The sequence below is a fragment of the Thamnophis sirtalis genome, unplaced genomic scaffold, assembly GCF_051295495.1.
Source record: "Thamnophis sirtalis isolate CommonGarterSnake01/CBP01778 unplaced genomic scaffold, rThaSir2_p1.2 scaffold_3, whole genome shotgun sequence".
NCBI classification, from domain to species: domain Eukaryota; kingdom Metazoa; phylum Chordata; class Lepidosauria; order Squamata; family Natricidae; genus Thamnophis; species Thamnophis sirtalis.
The window spans coordinates 106,788,168-106,807,424 of record NW_028261383.1 but is presented as its reverse complement, the minus strand read 5'-3'; the positions used below and the strand labels follow the sequence as shown (position 1 = coordinate 106,807,424).

Genomic DNA, 19,257 nt, shown 5'->3' with positions numbered 1-19,257 from the left:
TCTGCTGATAGCAGGCTGCCTGCAATTTGGCAGTCTCACCAGGCACAAGGTTAATTCAGCCTTCCTTCTTTTCGAAGTTGGTTAAATGAGGACCCGGATTGTTGGGGGCAATATGCTGACTCGGTAAACTGCTTAGAGAGGGCTGTAAAGCACTGTGAAGTGGTATATAAACCTAAGTCCTATTGCTATCCTGTATCCATTCCTTAACATCAGGAGAATTAGAATGCACTGATTGTGCCAATGCTTTTTGTGAAAGGGATATTTGAATGCTTTGTCTGGCCCTGTTGTTTTGTAAAGTTAACAATAACAAGCACAGCTGATAAGAGTAAAACTGGTGAAACACTGATGGATTGGATTGAATTAGCTGGTTAGATTTTAGCAATAGCAATAGCAGTTAGACTTATATACCGCTTCATAGGGCTTTCAGCCCTCTCTAAGCGGTTTACAGAGTCAGCATATTGCCCCCAACAACAATCCGGGTCCTCATTTTACCCACCTCGGAAGGATGGAAGGCTGAGTCAACCCTGAGCTGGTGAGATTTGAACAGCCAAACTGCAGAACTGCAGTCAGCTGAAGTAGCCTGTAGTGCTGCATTTAACCACTGCGCCACCTCGGCTCTTGAGGTGATTTTTATTGTGACTTTTGTTTCAAATTCCAACATAATATTTTTTTTCATATTTACATTTGAAATTTTATCTTAGCTATGATTAAAGACCTCCTTGTCCAATTAAGTGCTCCTGCAGCATTTCACTTCTTAATAGCAGACAATGTTTGTATCTTTATATCAGAACAGTAAGGGGCAATAACAGTGCTGCAGAATCATCATGTCTGTATTTATCAATAATTCCTTCTCCATCTTCTTTTTTTTTTTAGTTAATTACCGGCGTGCAGCAAACAACAGAGAGGCACAACCAAGCCTTCATGGCCCTTGAGGGACAAGTCATATCAAAAAAATTACATGCCAGTCGTAGAGAAAAAGCAGGTCACTGGTTTGCAACCACTACTCCAATTATAGGTAAGGGGATCATGTTTGCTGTGAAGGAAGGCAAGGTAACCACTGGCATTTCAAGCACTGCAACGGAAGACAGCCGAAAAATCGCTTCAGTGCTTAATAATGCTTACTACTTGGACAAAATGCATTATAGCATTGAGGGGAAAGACACCCATTATTTCGTCAAGATTGGCTCCTCTGATGGCGATCTTGTCACCCTGGCTATGACAAGTGGACGCAAAGTATTGGATAGCGGAGTCAATGTTACAGTGTCCCAGCCAACCCTCTTAATCAATGGAAGGACTCGAAGGTTTACCAACGTTGAATTCCAATATTCCACCTTATTGATTAATATACGTTATGGTCTGACCCCAGACACTCTGGATGAAGAAAAGGCTAGAGTTCTGGACCAAGCTCGGCAGCGGGCTTTGGGGTCAGCCTGGGCCAAAGAGCAACAGAAGGCACGGGATGGCAAAGAGGGGAGCCGCCTGTGGACTGAAGGAGAGAAGCAGCAGCTTTTGAGCACAGGGAGAGTCCAAGGGTATGAAGGATACTATGTGCTCCCAGTAGAGCAGTATCCAGAGCTGGCAGACAGTAGCAGCAACATCCAGTTCTTAAGACAGAATGAAATGGGAAAGAGGTAACCAATTAATCTGCTGTCATCCTTACTTGGATGAATCAGTAGTTACAACTGTTATCTCCTCTCCTAAGGAGATGAAGACCATCGGGGGCACTCGGCTGAGCTGCTTTGGGATAAGGAGTGGCAAGAGAGCTCACATTTTTTGAGTCAAATGCTGCTGTTCAAGGGATTAAGAACTACATCCTGAAGTGGACTAAAGCCAGACTGAACACTTTTAAGTCACTTAAGTTCAAAAGTACCCCATAAATATTACCCACTTGTTGTGGGTCTAAAGAAAAATAATAATAATAATAATTTCACAACAAAAAAAAAGATTGAAAAAGAAGGCCTCATCTTATATTACCTCACTCCATTCACATGTGAGCAAATGTCCAAGAAATCCAAGAGGGCCACCCACCATCCACTAAGTCAGCTGATGGGAAACATTCTTCAGGCTGCTTGTTTGATAAAACATTCTCGAGGTTTTTCATTTAAAAGCAAAATACAGGTGCATTTAATACATGACTTCTGGGGTGATTTGTGTGTAGCAACTGGAAGAAAGGAGAACAGGAGCAACAGAGCACTGGAAATAGGAACAGAAATATATTAAGGAATATAAATCCGAACTTGCACTCTGACCCTGCTTTTGTCTGGCCTAAGGTTAACTTATTCAAAGAGGGCAGAGTGTAAAGTTCAATTTGAAATTGTGGCTATAAATCACTACTGATAAATTTCATACTCTGTTTGTCTTTGAAGATTCCATTGTGGACAGTAACACAGTTGCAGGGTGTAGTCTGTTTAGATTCAGTAGTTTGTTGGTCAGTTCTGGTAGAGCTGTGGGCATTGTGTTAACACTGTTGCAAATGGGCACCAATTCAGATCACCCTGTACATACATCAGCCAGAAGGCACAATCACTGTTTCAGATTTTAAAAAGAAAAAATTATTAGTGTGTTTGTTTGGTCAAGAAACTGAGACAATCACATTATGGTCACTAAGAAAAAGGAAAAAAAATAAAAATAAAAAACAAGTCTAATAAGAACTTTGGTACAAAACTTTTTTGTATTATACATGTATGAATTGTTCATTGAGTTTTTATATTAATTTTAATTTGCTGCTAAGCAAAGAATAGAGACAGGCAAAGATAATTTATGGCAAAGTGTTTAAATTGTTTATACATAAATAAAGTCTCTAAAACCCCTGTAAATTTAATGTCTTTTGTGTTAGAAGCAAACAAGAAGCATAATAGAAAAAAATCTGTAATATACTGAGAATTACATTAAAATGCTGCAACGGAGAACAATGCATGACAAATATTCAGAAACCATTCCATTGTCTTGACTGCATTTCCTTTAAAGGCAGGATCATTGCAAGCACAGGATGTCAAACCATCTGTCAAACACTATTACTCATTGGTAACCCAAATGGGGGAAGATAAGTAAAATTATATGAAAATTGAAAATGATTACAATGCCATTTCTGCTTAAAGATAGTCCTTGACTTACAACCATTCATTCAGTGTCTGTTCAAAGTTACAATGGTGCTGAATGAATGGTGGTTCTGACTCAGATTTACAGCAGATCCAGCACCCCATGGCCATGTGATCTTGATCTGGGCATTCGTCAACCTATTTGCAGTTACAGCTGCTATACCCTCTGAATATGACTGCTATTTGCAACCTTCCCTTCTGACTTCATTGGCTGACAGGGAAGGTCAAAGGTCATTGGGGTAAATCTCTTCCACCTGCACACTCTTTCCCAGCTCCTCTGTACTTACACCTTGCTGGCCATTCACGCATCCTCATGCATACTCCCCAACTTATGCCAAAACCCCTCCAATCCATGTGGCACTTCTTTCACACTGCCTTGCATTCCCATATTCCCCGCCTTGACCCACATAGCACCTCTTCTGCATCCCACACCCCCCCACATGACTTCCTAACCCAGGTGGCATCTCTCATGCACCCCTGTGCACCACATGAATCCTCCCCAACCCAGTGACGTGCGGTGAAGTTTATGGCTGGTGAGGCAGCATTGTTTTAGACTTGTGGACTTCAACTCCCAGAATTCCACAGCCAGGCATGCTCAGTTCCAATTTAAAGAAACGGCATTTGTTTTTCTCCTTTGCTAAATAAGTTTTTTTCTTTTTCTTCTCCCTTCCCCTCCTTCCTCCCTCTTTCCCTCCCTCCCCCCTCTCTCAAACACACAAACACACACACACACACACACACACACACACACACAAAGTTGCACCAAGATTCAGAAAATTTAGGTTTTCCTCCTCAGCCCATGTTAGCAATAGCACTAGCAGCATTTTGGCTGGCAGGTGTAAGTAGAAGTGGAAATTTATTCTATTGAAAACATTGTTTTTGCTTATGATTGGATAATTAAAATTTCAGAAGATCCAAAGGCATAGTATTAAAGTGTTACATAGTGCATAAACTAAAGAACTGTCTCAATATGCTCCCTCCCCCCTCTCTCAAACACACACAAACAAACACACAAACATACACACACAGAGAGAGAGAGACACAAAGTTGCACCAGGAGGATGAAGTTTGAATCCCTCCCCCTCCCTCCAACCCACACGTACCTTTTCCAGCTGTTTCACAGAGGATTTCAACTCTGCTCTTGCCTGCCATCAGGAAAATAAAAAAAATGTAAAAGGAAAAAGGCAAGAGCTGAGGTAGGCTGAGCTAGTTGCTGCCAGAGTCACCGTGTGGATGACTCTGCTTAACTGTTTAAAAAAGCCTGTAAAAAACATCCTCTACAGGAGGCAGGAGAACGACGTGCCTCATCTATGTCAGGAATTTTTTGGCTTTTAACCCTTGCTTAGCTCTGCTCGTGTGATCATAAAGTCAGACTAGATGAGGCACCTCGTTCTCCTGCCGCCTCCTGTAGAGGGCACTGTTTTAGAGGCTTTTTTAAACAATTAAGCACTAAGCAGAGTCATCCATGGTGACTCTGGCAGCAACTAGCTTAGCCCTTTTCCTTTTACATTTTTTTTCTTTTCATGATACAGGGGTGAGGCTCTGCCTCCCCTGACTGCACGTCCCTGCCCCAACCTATGTGGCACCTCTTCAACATCCTCTAACCCAACCTGTGTGATGCCTCTGGAGCACTGCCTTGCACCAGTGTGACCTACATGGTACCTCTTTCACAGTCATGCACTGCTGCACTCTCCCAGACAGTCATGCACAGCAGCACTGCACACTCTTTCTGTCCAAAGGCACTTCTCATTGCTGTGCACCGCTGCATATCCACAACAAACCACAAAGGCCTTGTGTACCAGATCACCTTTCTGACTTACAGGGTGCCTCTCACACACTGCTGAACACCCCCACGTCTCATGCCCAATCCCTTCACACCCCGCATACCATCTCCTTCCCCCACCTCTCAGCAGCCACTTACCTGCCTCCTGCCTGGAACTTACAACTTCCTGCCATTTCCCCACTGATTTTGGTAATGGGAAGCTAAGCAGAAATTTGCCTTGCCAGCCTCCATTGGATTCAGTTAACAACAAGCGAGCTTGCAAGGATTGCTGTTGCTAAGCAATTGAATTGTGCATTACGACTGCACAATTCAATTAGCAATGGAAATTCCAAACACTTCTGCACCTGACGTTCATTTCTGAAAGCGGCCATGAATGGGAGACCTCTGTGCTTGCCACTGGTATACCAATATAAACCAAAGAAGTAAAGGTATTCCTTGACTTACAACAGTTCATTTAGTTACCATTTGAAGTTAACATGGCAGTCAAAAAGTAAGTTATGACCATTTTTCACATTTCTGACCATTGCAGCATCGCCATCATCATGTGATCAAAACTCAGACATTTGGCAACTGACTCGTATTTATGGCGGTTGCAGTGTCCCAAGGTGACCTTCTGAGAACAAAGTCAGCGGGAAAGCCAGATTCACTTAACAACTGGGTTACTAATCTAGCAAATGCAGTGATTCACTTAACAACTGTGGCGAGAAATGTAAAATGGGGCAAAACTCTCACTTAAAAACAGAAATGTTGGGCTTAATTGTGGTCTTAAGTTGAGGACAACCTGGGAATAGTGCTTGCTTCCTGCAGAACAGCAATGTTTCTATCAGGCTGGAGCAGAGTACTACAAGTCAGTGAAACATACACTGGAGCAGGATGGATGTATTCACTTCACTGCCTCAAAATTGCTTATGAATTGTTCTCAGCAGGATCACACTTCATGCTGATGTTTCGTTCAGGTGCCACCAATAACTTGTACGCTGTATGGGTAAGAATAAGGGAGGCAGCTGGTTGCAAAGCTCTTCAAAGTAAAAATCAGAAAAAGAGTTGCGGAAATAGTATGAACATTTTATTTCACAAGTAAGTAGCACACTAATAACAAAAAAGAAAACCAGTATTTCTTAGTTTTCTTGCTTTAAATAAACATTTATCCAGGGGGGAAAAATCATGCATGTTCAATTACTACCTTTACAGTCTGTCTATTATGCACTATTTCATGCTTTGGAATGGAGTAATTTAGTAAGTTTTACTGGTACGTTTTTTGTATCATACAGAATAACATTGATTTGAGAAGGCAACTGATGTGGGGCCAATATTGTATAATATATTTTTTTTGCAAGCAAAGCATCATAAATCTTGGTCAACCTATCTACTTAAGATAGTCAATATTATCAAAAATCACATTTAAACACAGAAGAAGGCAGAGAAAAGCAAACCTTACAGCTATCCTAAATTCCATTAACATTAACACCAAAATGGAGTGCTTCAACTCATGTTTGTTCTCGTTTACTTGATAATAAAATGAAAATGGTTTAACCATTGCCTACGTCAAACCATTACTCTCAAATGTGTGGGAAAATGTGCTTTAAAAACAGGTATCTGTAATAATAGCAATAGGCAACATTTAGTGGGAAAGTCCACTTTGTTAAAATAATGAAACAAAAGCCAAATCTCTAAATGTCCATAGAAAACCAATGTTTTGTGTGCATGCATGCCTAGTGGGTAGGGAAGGACAGAGGTAGTCTAGCATGCAAAAAAAAATGTATCTGATACAGAAGTATTGGGAAAAAAAGTAGTTGTGCCACTTAGGAGATGACGCCAATGCTTGCTGATAGGTTAGCTGTTGTCCTTTAAAATCATGAATCAGTCGGATAGCATGATGTACTTTGATTCTGGAATGCCAGAAAATTACCGGTGTTCTTAACACCAGGTTTTTGACATCAGAGTACAGAATGCCCCTCTATATTTACAACAGGTTTGTTTTGTGCTAATATATTATTACACAAGCAGTACACGAAGGTTTGGAAACAGAACAGAAGTTATCAAAACACAAGAAGTGGTAGGGGGCCCAGGCCTACCTCCCGTCCTAGAATGACTGATATAAATCGCCTGCCGGATGGAGCGGAGGCTGTGAGAGGGGAAATGGGGTCTACGGGGGTGGGCCGGAGTATTACGGTCATTACAGGGAGGGGCAGGTACAATGGGAACGTCAGGGCTAGCCATTACCGCGGAAGGAGGGTTCGCTATGTCACAGCGATCCCCCCTTCCGGCCCTGTTAGCTCCACTCCAGGACCAGATGGCGAGAGTTGTCAGGGCCCTGGTCTCAGGCTGTTGTTGCTAAATGCCAGGTTTGTGGTTCACAAAGCTCCCCTCGTCCAGGACCTAATATTAGACGAGGGGGCAGACCTGGCATGTATTACTGAAACCTGGCTGAGCCCGGAGGGAGGAGTCCCCCTCACTGAAATGTGCCCAGAAGGGTTTCAGGTGCTCCATCAGCCACGACCCCAGAGAAGGGGTCGGGGAGTGGCCGTCATCATCCGAAGGTCATTAGTTCCTTGTAGGATCCCTGCTCCAGAGCTTGTCGGGTGTGAGTCCCTGCTGGTGAAGTTGGACCTTGAGGGTCAAGGGGGCTTGTTGTTAACGTACCTACCTCCCAACAGCATTGCAACAGCCCTCCCCTCGCTCCTCGAGTCAGTAGCCGAGCTGGCGGTGGAGTTCCCCAGGCTTAAACAGTCAGGATGGATTGGAGTAGAAGTCATCCAATGTCTCTTCCAGCTCTATTGTTCTGTTAATCAAAGAAAACTTTATTGAATGCCTTAGGATATTTACAACATAAAAACAAGGCATGTTTTGCTTTTGCTTTTGAATGGAATTGGTCTTTTTTGTTTAAAGTTCTGGAAATTATGCACTTTGACAACAATTTTATTCAAGGAATTAAGTCAATATGTACATCTCAGAAGGTTCAAATTATGATCAAGGGTGGTCTAACTAAACCATGTTATATCCAGAAGGGGGCAAGATTAGGTTGTGCTTTGTCCCTTTGGCTGTTTTATTTTGGCTCCTGAAGCATTGACCAGTCATGGCCCATGAAAGGAGAGAGGAGACCATATGGAAAGTTCCATTAGGTTAGTTGCCTAACAACAGAGTAAAGAATCAGACAGTGGCAGTTTGCTGCAACAACATTCTGAGGAGTGACGGCCTACAGAACAGACTTGGCTCCCTCTCTGCTCTTAGCAGGAAAGGAATGTTAGCTCAAATGTGATCCCTGTGTATTAATCTCACATTTGAACCTTCAATCCTTGGACTGGCTGACAACCCTGACTCTGCTCTTAAGCTTTGGACTGACTGTTGCATGCTCGTCTTTGGAAAACACACTTTGTAGAATGAAATTCACCCCGAACATCCAGTTTCAGGAAGGATTGGCAGAAATTCTGAAAGAGTTAGCAGAAACCGAGGATCCGGGCCCAATTCAACAATTCAGCTGTGCTTGCGGGTACTTATAACAGCAAAATGTCAGTCTGAAGTTACAAACCTGTTGTCATGGAGATACGTTCTGGCAAACCAAGCCCAAACATCATGTCCTCCTCCATCAAAACACCTAGAGGTTTCAGTGTCATGGCAGATACAGTAGAACCTCTGGTCATGAACGCTTCTGACCATGACCAAATTGGGTTCTGACCAAGAAATTCACAAAAGTTTTGAATCTGGTCACGAACACATACTTGGGTGGTGATCAACCATGGCCACTGCCAATTTCCCCTTCCAGGCCATCTTTTTGTAAGCACCGAGCAACAACGTCCTCATATGGCCATTACATTAATTTTGCTTTAATTTTGGTTAGGTTCGGGTCATGACCTAATCAGGTTGCAACCAAAATTATGGAACGAATTATGGTCATTACCAGAGGTTCTTCTGTACCATACACACCCTCCAATCCCCTCTAGTGCACAAATCAACCAGTGGCTGTCCACTATGATGTGATAATGGAGCTTGGGCTAGAACACCATTGAAACATTATTTCCTTTTTTACTAATTTCAGAACAACTAGAACACCTGAAAACGTCTTGGTTGTTTATCAAGTTGGACTTTAGGAATGCTTCTACTATGTTCATTATACCCAAAGTTCTTTGACTCTAGAGTGTGATGGAGTAGAAACATTGCAAGTCATGAGAGCATCTCAGTGGGTGGATTCCTTTCTGCAACAATGGCTATCTTGAAGTCACACCATTCCAACAAATGATTCCAAATTTCTTGATGGTCCGAATCTTCTTTGGGTATAGGTGCTATGTATGCTTCCGTCCATGTTTTTGGTAATTTAGCCTCTGTAAGTGCTTCATTATACAAATCCAGGATTACTGTTTCTGTTGGTTCCTGTAAGTTCTTATAGAATTCAACAGGTATTCCATCTGGGCTCGGTGTCTTGTTATTTTTGGGGGGATCTTCACTGCCTCTGATAATTCCATCATTGTAATTTTTCCATTTAACATTTCTCTTTTGGTCTCCCCAATTTTTTTTTAAATTCATGTTGTTTTAAGTATTGTTCAATTTTATCTTGTGGTATGTTTTCATGGCTGTATAATATTAAAATAAATTTTGTATTATATTTTTTTTCTTCCCTCCAGTGTTGTATGTTTCCCTTTTCATCTGGTAATTTCAGCATTATTCTCTTTTTTAGTTTGTGGGCTAACCACGCTTGTTTGCGTTGTCAAAAAAAAAAGTTGTTTAGCTGTTTTAAGTTTCCAAACCATTTCTTCTGGTGTCATCAAATTAAGTTTTTGTTTTCTCGAATCCCTCTTTTCCTTTATTTTGGTTTTTTTTATAGATCTTTTTGCAGATCCGCTTCCAATTTTTAAAGTTCTTCACTAATAGTCCTTGTTTTTCATTCTTTCTTTTTTTTCCTTGCCAAATATGCTATTGTCAGTCCTCGAACGTATTCCATTGGCTTGAGATTTCTTGATAGGCTATCATTGAGGACTCTTTAACTTTGATGGTTATCTTCCTGAATCATCCAGCTTTCACTGGCATAATTCCTAGTTCCCAAGGATCTTTTTGATTTAGTGAACTGCTCTATAGATTAGGTGTATGTCATATACAATCTTGGTCATCCATTTTTCTCCTTGGTCTACAATTGTCACTTATGAACCATGGGGAAAAAAGTCATAAAATTGGGTTTGAATCACCTAACAACTGCCTTCCTTAACAATAGAAATTCTAGTCTGAATTATGGCCATAGTTATAGTTTATTGATCTTGTATGCCGCCCACTCCTGAAGGATTCCGGGCGGCTTACAATAAAAAGGGGAAGGGGATAAATAGACAAAACAACAATTTAAAATACACAACATTCATAGTTACTGTGGGGCTGGATACTTCAACAGCCCCCCGGCCTGCCGGAGCAGCCAAGACTTAGTAGCTTTGCGGAAGGCCGGAGGAGTAGTAAGGATCCGGATCTCCATGGGGAGCTCGTTCCAGAGGGCTGGAGCTGCAACAGAGAAGGCTCTCCCCCGGGGGGACGCCAGCCGACTTTGGCTGGCAGATGGGATCCGGAGAAGGCCTAGTCTGTGCGATCTAATCAGTCTTTGGGAGGTAATTGGCAGGAGGCGGTCTCTCAGGTACCCAGTTCCGATGCCATGTAGGGCTTTATAAGTAACGACTAGCACCTTGAAGCAAGTCCGGAGACTAATGTGTAGCCAGTGCAGCTCACGGAGGATAGGTGTAACGTGGGTGTACCTGGGTGCACCCACAATAAACAACATTCTTTGCCTCTAGAGTGTGATGGAGTAGAACCAAGTAGGCCATAAATTGAGGAATACTTGTAATTTGCCATGTCAGTGTTGGGAGTATGATTTTCTCCTTGGTTAGGATATTCTTTTCGGTTTGGTTGTTTGGTGTTAATCCCTGCTTAAAAGGGTGTAGACTACTTGAGAGGATTCATTCTAGTCTTTTTGTTTCCTTCTTAGCCTTTTTTATTGTCTCTTTTGAATGATGTGTAAATGTGATTTATCTCTATGTGTCCATTGCTGGATGGCTCAATGTCTAGTGAAGAGAAGAACCAGGGGAGACATGATAGCAGTGTTCCAATATTTGAGGGGCTGCCACAGAGACAAGGGGGTCAAGCTGTTTTCCAAAGCACCTGAAGGCCAGACAACAAATAATGGATGGAAACTGAACAAGGAGAGATTCAACCTGGAAAGAAGGAGACATTTTCTGACAGTGAGAGCAATCAATCAATGGAATAGCTTGCCTTAAGATGTTGTGGAAGCTTCATCACTGGAAGCTTTCAAGAAGGGACTCAACTGTCACCAGAGTAGAGTCTCCTGCTTGTGTGTGTGGGGAGGAGTTAAACTAGATGACCTACAAGGTCCCTTCCCACTGTATTAATCTATCTAAAACTCCCCGAGCATTTTTGGATTTGGCTTGGTCTAGGATGGTCAAAGTTTCCCAATTGAAACTATAGTTGAGTCTCTGTATGTGTTGTAAGATTAAGGGGATTTTGTGTGTATGTGTCTTCTGACTGCCAGTTGGTGTTTATGGATGCAGTCTGTCTCTCTGTCCTACATAGGGGCTCTTATTCCACATGTTGTAGATGGCCTCTGGTTTGTCTTCTTAAGCTACTTAGTTGATTTGTGTTTTATGGTGATGCACCATAAACAACCTCAAGGAGCAACTGGAACAAACCCAAAAATGTTGACCCTGTCATGACTCCATCTCTAAGCCAAAAAAAAAAAAGGAAAACAAAATTCCAAATCAAACTACTCAAGCTAAACTCCAGAAAGAAAGAGATAAATGAGCCCAAATGAATAGTCAACACATCCAGTTGACCATTCTCTACTGGGAAGCACAATATGCCAGGAAGGCCTCAACAACATACACAATGCTAATCGGTCAGAGTATTTTGCCGCTTTAGAATCAGTCTTTAAAACCACAGAAATTCTTCCCCTGCAGATCCAAGTAAACAAAACGCAAGGAACCATACCAGAGACCAAAAGAACCCAGAATCTGAACTCATTCACTTTAAGAGACTGATGTGGACACACATCTTATACACAATATGCCTGATGGGTCAGTGCATAACAATAAAATATAAAAGCCAACAAAACGATATTAACTACAAAATGTACACCGTACGGTACCTGCGAAAGCATTTCCCAACCTCTACCACCACACCTTCTGGACTGTAGTCTCAACCTTTCCCATGTATTGGGGAAAGAACCAGATGTTTGCGGTCTCCTTACCACCCAGTAAGGGGATGGAGATAGGTTGCTGGATCTCATAATCCTCTTTCACAGGGCAGGGCAGCTATGGGAAAGATGCGCTAACTAGGTTTCACTGGGTGACAACATCTAAGCGGGGGGGGGGCCTAGAGAGACCACCCTATATGACATGGTCGGATGGGCATGTACCCACAGAGAGAGGCACTTATCCTGGATATCAGGATTTGTGGCTTGAAAAGTGATGCCCAGGACTTTGTATTGTGCCTAAGAAAAAACCAGAAAGTTTCCACAGCATGACTAGCTGTACAGCCCGTTGCATGACTCCAACTGTGAAAGGACCAATTTGTGACAGACTGTGAGCATTCCTCTCAATCCAAGAATGGCTGCAGGAGATAGCTCTGTGCAAAGGCAGTTACCAGCCGCTCCTGGAACAATAGTTGTGAGTCCAGAGAAAACCCAAACTGCCTAGCAGCTGTCTCTTGGGGAGCACGTACCCCACTGAGAGCCAGGGTTGAGGTGGATGGACCCCGTTCCTATGGTGAAATTCAAAGCCTCCAAGCACTGGGCAAGCATATGAATAGCATGGTCTGAGTGTCCAGAGTTTGTTGCTGCTCCTTTTTAATCCCAACAGTAGATGAAACCATTAGGTGAGGTCATTCGGCAGGAGGGGGTGTAATACAGTATTATGTGGCCCTTTGTGAGCCCTTTTCTTTCAGCTTAACCTAGAATGAAAGGAACAGAAGGCTTTCTTTCCTGGTGCCCAAATACTAGCTGTCTTTCCTGTGGAATCAGCAAGCCAGCCCAGAACTCTGGTTTCTAGAAAAACGTCTTGGGAGGAAGGCTGTTCCTGGCATGGAGACAATGCACTCCATTTCACGTGGGGAGAGCAGAGCCTGGGTTCTTCCCTCATAGACCAAGTGGCAAGGGGCTTGTACTCCTCTCCAGCATCTTTCCTCAGACAGGGAGGTCACTGGGCAGAAAACAAAGCAATGCTTCCTATCCTTGGCATATGTCAGAGTGTGACTTGATGGTTTGGTAGTGCTGCAGCCTGCTTCGGGCTGCCCACACAAGGCCAGACCCATTCTGGTGGACCGCCCCAGATACCTTATGGATACAGTTGATTTCTGGTGAGAGACTGTTTTACCAGAGATCCTGGTCTCTTGCCACAATTGCTTCTGAAAGTTTATCAGATGTCCTTTGTTTGATTGTAAATTTACTTTGTTATTGCAATAAAATACATTTGATATGATAAATCAGATATGTTTATGTGTCTCTGTGTGTTTTTTTCGCCAAGTATCAGGCAATGGCCCAGGGACCGGATAAATGAGATAACATATACAAACACAATGAACACACCAGTTAATGAGGAGATTTCAGGCTTTATTAAGTACCTGCAGAAGGCAAATTAAATAGAAGAACCAATCAAGTCTTAGAAGATGTTTCCCTTCTCATTCAAGAAGCTTCTTCAGCTCTGATTGGATGGTGGGAAGGAGAGGATTGTTATTCCTTGCAGACAGCTGGTCATTTGCATTCTTTCATAGAGTTGTTGAGACCACTTGGATGTTTGCCTGATCCTCAGGATCACCTGAGTAGTGTAAACGGCTGTGCAGCGTTTTGGGAACTGCTGAAAGGATTCCCGTAATCTGCAAATTTTCTGGAAATCCATTCATGCTGCCACAGCATCAGGTCCCATGACCTCCGTCCAGCTTCTGGGAACCCCATAAGTTACTCCCCTGTAGTAATGATGATACTCAAAGCCCCTGAGTGTATAGCTCAGACTGTGGACCAGACCATGGTCTGTAACTGTCTGACGCACATGGAAGTCTCGAGAGGTTTCCTGATAATGCACCTCTTCCCTTCCTCATAAGATGAATCGTTATTCCGGCAATGCTGCAGTCAAGGGAGCCCTCTTGATTTTGGTTGATTCCTTTTCACTTTCAAAGCTTTGTTTCTCTGTGCTCTACCGTTGTCTATCCATTCTTGGCATTTTGGCATAAATTGTACTTGTTCTTTGGCCTTTATTTCCTTCCCTTCCTCCATTATCAATCTCTCCTTAGTTCCTTTTCCTTTTCCCCTCTACTCTCTTTCTTTTATCCTCCCACCCAACTTAAGGCAGCATCTAGATAATCACAACTGTTGATGACAAAGGTTTGTTAATTATGAAGCTCATGTTGTAATACCATAGTCCATTAAGAAAACAGTATGTCACTCACTCCAAAAAGGCCCATTAAGTTCTTAAAAACCAAAACAATAAATACTTGCTGAGAGGTTTCCAGTTTGTTCATTTTGTCAACTTGATCCCAGATCTCATGCTACTGCTTCTCATATTGCATGATTTCTTCAGGGCATTTTCTCTGGTTTCCTTATTTCCTTTCCTTCCTTCATATCAATCTCTCGTTATTTCCTTTTCCTTTTTCCCTTCACTCTCTTTCTTTTATCCTCCCACCCAACTTAAGGCAGCATCTAGATAATCAAAATTGTTGATGACAAGGGTCCATTGGTTATGAAGCTCATGTTGGAATACCATAGTCCATTAGTAAAACAGTATGTCACTCACTCCAAAAAGGCCCAAGAAGTTCTGGAAAACCAAAAGAATAAATACTTGCTGATACATTTCCAGTTTGTTCATTTAGTCATCTTGATCACAGTAACAGTAGAAGCAACAAAATGAGAGACAAGTATATTCCAAGATGGAATAGATGGGGAGTTTCAGGCCCTCCCTCATGGAAGTCATTTAAGGCTATCTCAAGCTACTTATTCATCTATTGCTCGGATTCTTCAGGGCATTTTCTCTGGATTCCTAGAGCCATTCCTCCAGATTGTTTTTGGCTTCTTCTGGGGACTCTTGACTGAGTTTTTGCAGAGATGTTAGTAGCTATACTTGCATATCTGTTTTAGATGCAGTAGAACCAGGCTGTCTTGAACTTGCTAAAGAGGTTTGAAGCCATCCATCCATCCTTCAGTTTCTTTCAGAGCAAGCAAGTTCTACCCAAATCACTCTCTCCTTCATCTTTCCCATGCTGGTTTTTGATTCCTTAGATTATTTGAGATCCTGGATACCGTTAATGGATGCTTCAAGCTATTCCTGAGGACCTAGATGGGATGCTTCACGGCCCTTCCTCTTTGAAGCTGTTTAGAGATTCTTCAAGCCATTCTTGGCATCTTGTTTGTATGTTGCAGGACCTTTTCCTAGTTTTTCAGGGATTGCTGAAGCCATTTTTCAAGAAGTGGTATAGGTTCTTCAGAAAATGCAGAGCTTTCTAAGGATCCTTGAAGCCATTGTAACATATATTTTCCACTGTTCCTTCAGAACATTGCTTCTTGAGGTTCTCTATTGATTTTTCAAACCTTATCATCTGGACCTCTGTAGATCCTGAATGCTTTTAATAGAGGCTTCAAGGCATTCCTGAGTATCTAGGAGTGGCATTTTAGGTGCTTCTTCCTCAAGATTCTTTACAGCTATTTCAAGCCATTTGTTGGCATCTTGTTTAGATACTTCAAGACATTCCTCTTTCAGGTTTTTCAAGGACTGGTCTAGGTTCTCTAGAAAGGGACAGGCTTTCTAAGGATCTTCGAAGTCATTTTAACATATTCTTCATATCCTCCAGGACATTACTTCTTCAGGTTTTCTATTGATTCTTCAAGCCATCCCTTTTTTTTCCAGCTTCCATGAGACTCTGACTTGAATTTTTGTAGGATATCTTCTTGTCCGTTTAGGGGATTTCTCCTATCCGTGGGGGGATTTGCCTTATCACCCCAGCATCTACAGAGTATTCTCTTTAATCTGTTGACCCCTTCAGGATCAACAGTGCTCAAAAAAGAGCCCAAACAAAGGAGTTAAGAGTTAGAAGTTAGGAGAGCTTCCTTCCCTCCACTCTAAGCACGGTGACGTCACCACATGAAGTCCTCTTCTTCAGGTTTTCTATTGATTCAGCAAGCCATCCCTTTTTTTTCCGGCTTCCACGAGACTCTGACTTGAACTTTTGTAGATGTTGAATGCCTATAATAGATGCTTGAAGCCACCCCTCCACATCTAACTCGCACGTTTCTGGCCCTTTTTCCTGGAGATGATTTATTGATGCTTCTAGCCAATCATTCACATCCTCCCTGGCTGCCTTAGCACATTCCTCCGGGAGGTTGGTGGCAGATGCTTTAAGCCATTCTGGCAGGGTGTGTTTTGACCGTTCAGAAAAATCCTCTTTTAGGAGTTTGAGAGATTTCTGCAGCCACCTCAGAATATTTGACCCGGGTTCCTTAGATTTTTTAATTTTGTCTACTGAAGCTTTAAGCCATTTCGGATTCAATTGATATTCTGCCATCTGAGGCTTCATTTTCTCTTGAGCTTCTGTCTTGTCTTCCATCTGGCCTCTGTGTGTCAATAAGGTGCAGCGGCCTATCCTCAGTAGTTCCTCTCTGGAAAAAAAATCAGAATGTTAACTGTGAATCTGGGCCAACAACAAAGTATTCTTAGTTAAAATAATGGGAACTGCTCTGATGTCAGGAAACTCACTCTGAAAGTATATAAATATTGTTGGGCACCGGGGGATGGAGATTGAAAAGTCTCTTCTATACGTATCTTCCCATTCCATGAGACTAACTCCTAGATTTGTATATGTAAAAGAATAAGAGACATAGTTTGTTAATTTCTTTCTAAAGTAAGGAGAATGTCAGGTTTCTCCAAGCTTTCTAAGATAAGGAGACCCTAATATGAAATTCTGGAAGAAATAGTTTGTGGTGGCTGTCTAAAAATTTCTCACCTGCACAGTATTTCTTCGTACGCTCTGAAGATCTCCTCTTTCTCATCGGTAAGTTCAATATTTTTGAACGTCAGAATCTCTGTTTTGTTTTGGAGCTCTTCACTTTCTACGGTCAGTTTTGACATCACTGCTATCTTTCTGTAAATTATGAGGACCAGAGAGATATTAGCCCTCTTAATTTGTTACTTGAATTACTAATTATTATTGCATTCCATTATAACTATTGCTCTTCTCTTACTCAGTTATACATACATACATACATACATACATACATACATACATACATACATACATACATACATACATACATGAATGGAATACTTCTTTTATCCAGTATATCTGGCCTAAGGGATCTAATAAATAAATCTGAATTTGAAAGAAAAAGTCAAATCGCTATCTAAATATTTCTCACCTATAAAGTTCTTCCTTGAGATCATTATTCTCATGTAGGAGCTCTGCTTTCTCCGCAGCTTCTTTCTGAGCCTTGCAGCGGAGTCTCTCGTTCTCCTGCCTCAGTTTCTCCAGCTGCCCAAGTTCCTCTGAACTAATTTTTCTGTAAAATATCAAGAGCAAAGTGTAATTAGCTCCCTTAGGTTTTTTTATTTGAATTATAAAACTTGTTTAAAATTAAAACTAATTGAAATAGCTGAGAAAGGAAGAGAATGTCAGGGTGGCTATCTAAATCTTTTAACCTGCTCAACTTTTCTTTATACTCTTTATACTCTTCGCAGAGCTCCTCTTTTTCTTCGACCAGCTGGTGGTTTTTCTTTATAAGCTCCTGAATTTGGACTTTGAGCTCCTCTTTTTCTGCCAGAAGTTTTAAGATTTCCATTGTCTTTCTGCAAATTATGAAGACCAGAGAGAAATTAGGCCCTTGGGTTTGTTTTTTTTACTTGAATTATCAACCTTTTGATACAATTACAACACATTCCACCCTTTTTTCCCAAGCTTTACTAGAATATAATTTTCCATCACTTGTTTCATAAAATGGCCAGTCCCATTGCCAATGGACAAATGATGAATGTTGTATTGAAAGTGTGAACTGAATAGGGCAGTGATGGCGAACCTATGACACGCGTGTCAGTGCTGACACGCGTAGCCATTTGGGGTGACACACACAGGATTTCATGCGATTCATCCTCGGCTCCTGCACGGCCGCCGAGGATGGAAGAATCTGTGCTGGAGGAACGGGGGGGGGGGGCGGGACGTGTGATCTCCCCCGCCCACACTCACTTACTGTATCGCCGCCGCCCCTTTCTGAGCGCAGGGGCTGCTGGTAAGGCGTGCGTGCCGTGCGCACACACGTCATCAGCGCGGCGAGAGAGGACCCGCAGGAGAGGAGCGCGGGAACAGTGATTAGAACAGTGCGTGCCTCTCTCCAGTCAGGCCGGCACAGAGAGTCTACTCCTGTACTGGGACTGTCGGTTACGACCGCACCACAGCAGGGAACAGCGGAGTGCCAACGGGAACTGTGAACGCCATTAGCAGCCCTCGCGTCACTAGGAATATTCATAGCAGGGGCGGGCTGGAGCGGCATGTTGATGAGGACGTGGAGCTGGAAGCAGCCGACTCCACAGCCCTGGTTCACGGCACCCCAAACAAGTTCAATAATATCAAGGGCAACATACGAAATCGACTGATGAACAAAGAAGTTACTAAGCAGGTATGTTAAATAATTTGTTTTTGGTTTATTAAATACAATTATATATTGCAATTATACATTTTTGTAGTGTAAACTATAAATTGCGCAAAATTATGTTTTTGTTGAAGTGACACACAACGCGAGTTATGCTCGATTTTTTGCCGATTTTTGACACACCACGCCAAAAAGGTTGCCCATCACTGGAATAGGGTTATAAAATGATGTGATGAACTATGCAAAGACTTACGTATAACTCTGGTCCCTTGTTCTCTTCAGATCTCCTTCCAGTTTTTCTGTTTTTGTCTGAAAAATCTAGAGAAGCCAAAATACATCACAAGTCAGGAATATATTTCCATATCAGCCCACTCACTACCCCCTACCCCCACCCCATCACCCCCACTGGGCTTCTTCACCTCTTCTTATGACATGAATTGTCTCTCGGTACTGGACTCTCAACAGATTCCTCACATGCTAGGTTGCTTACCCAATGGGAACGCATCTTTAAACTGATGTTCTGGTCCATGTGCTTTTCTGGACTCCGGGAAACCTGGCAGTTCCATGAAGAATGAAAAACAAAATGAATTTTAAATGCTTGCTTGATAATTTCCTTCATTTCATGGTCATGAGAAGAATTACATGAATTTGTTTTCCATAAATTCTCTCATGTCAGTGTAAAGAAGATATTCATTGAAACATCCTCTTTAGGAAAAAAAGTCTGGAGTGTAGCCAAGCATATTTGTGCATATTAAAATCATGCATGTCAAGATG

At 42.2% G+C, this 19,257-nt stretch overlaps 1 protein-coding gene, 1 long non-coding RNA gene and 1 pseudogene across 2 annotated transcripts in view; 1 reads left to right on the top strand and 2 right to left on the bottom strand.

Moving 5' to 3' along the window:
• The window catches only part of TENM2 (teneurin transmembrane protein 2), a 928,661-nt gene extending 925,851 nt beyond the window's left edge, over positions 1–2,810 (top strand). Inside the window, exon 31 of the mRNA XM_087709674.1 lies at positions 874–2,810. Coding sequence (XP_087565800.1) covers positions 874–1,635 — 762 coding nt within the window. The 3' untranslated portion in view covers positions 1,636–2,810. The remainder of the gene's footprint in view (positions 1–873) is intronic.
• Positions 2,811–14,732: 11,922 nt separating this feature from the next.
• On the bottom strand, positions 14,733–16,972 carry LOC148048098 (uncharacterized; annotated as a pseudogene).
• Positions 16,973–17,494: 522 nt separating this feature from the next.
• On the bottom strand, positions 17,495–18,999 carry LOC148048097 (uncharacterized). The gene is made up of 3 exons (XR_015695792.1): positions 18,903–18,999; positions 18,737–18,801; positions 17,495–17,686 (listed from the first exon to the last, which is right to left on the bottom strand). It is a non-coding gene; the product is annotated as an uncharacterized LOC148048097 (long non-coding RNA).
• Positions 19,000–19,257: the final 258 nt, after the last annotated feature.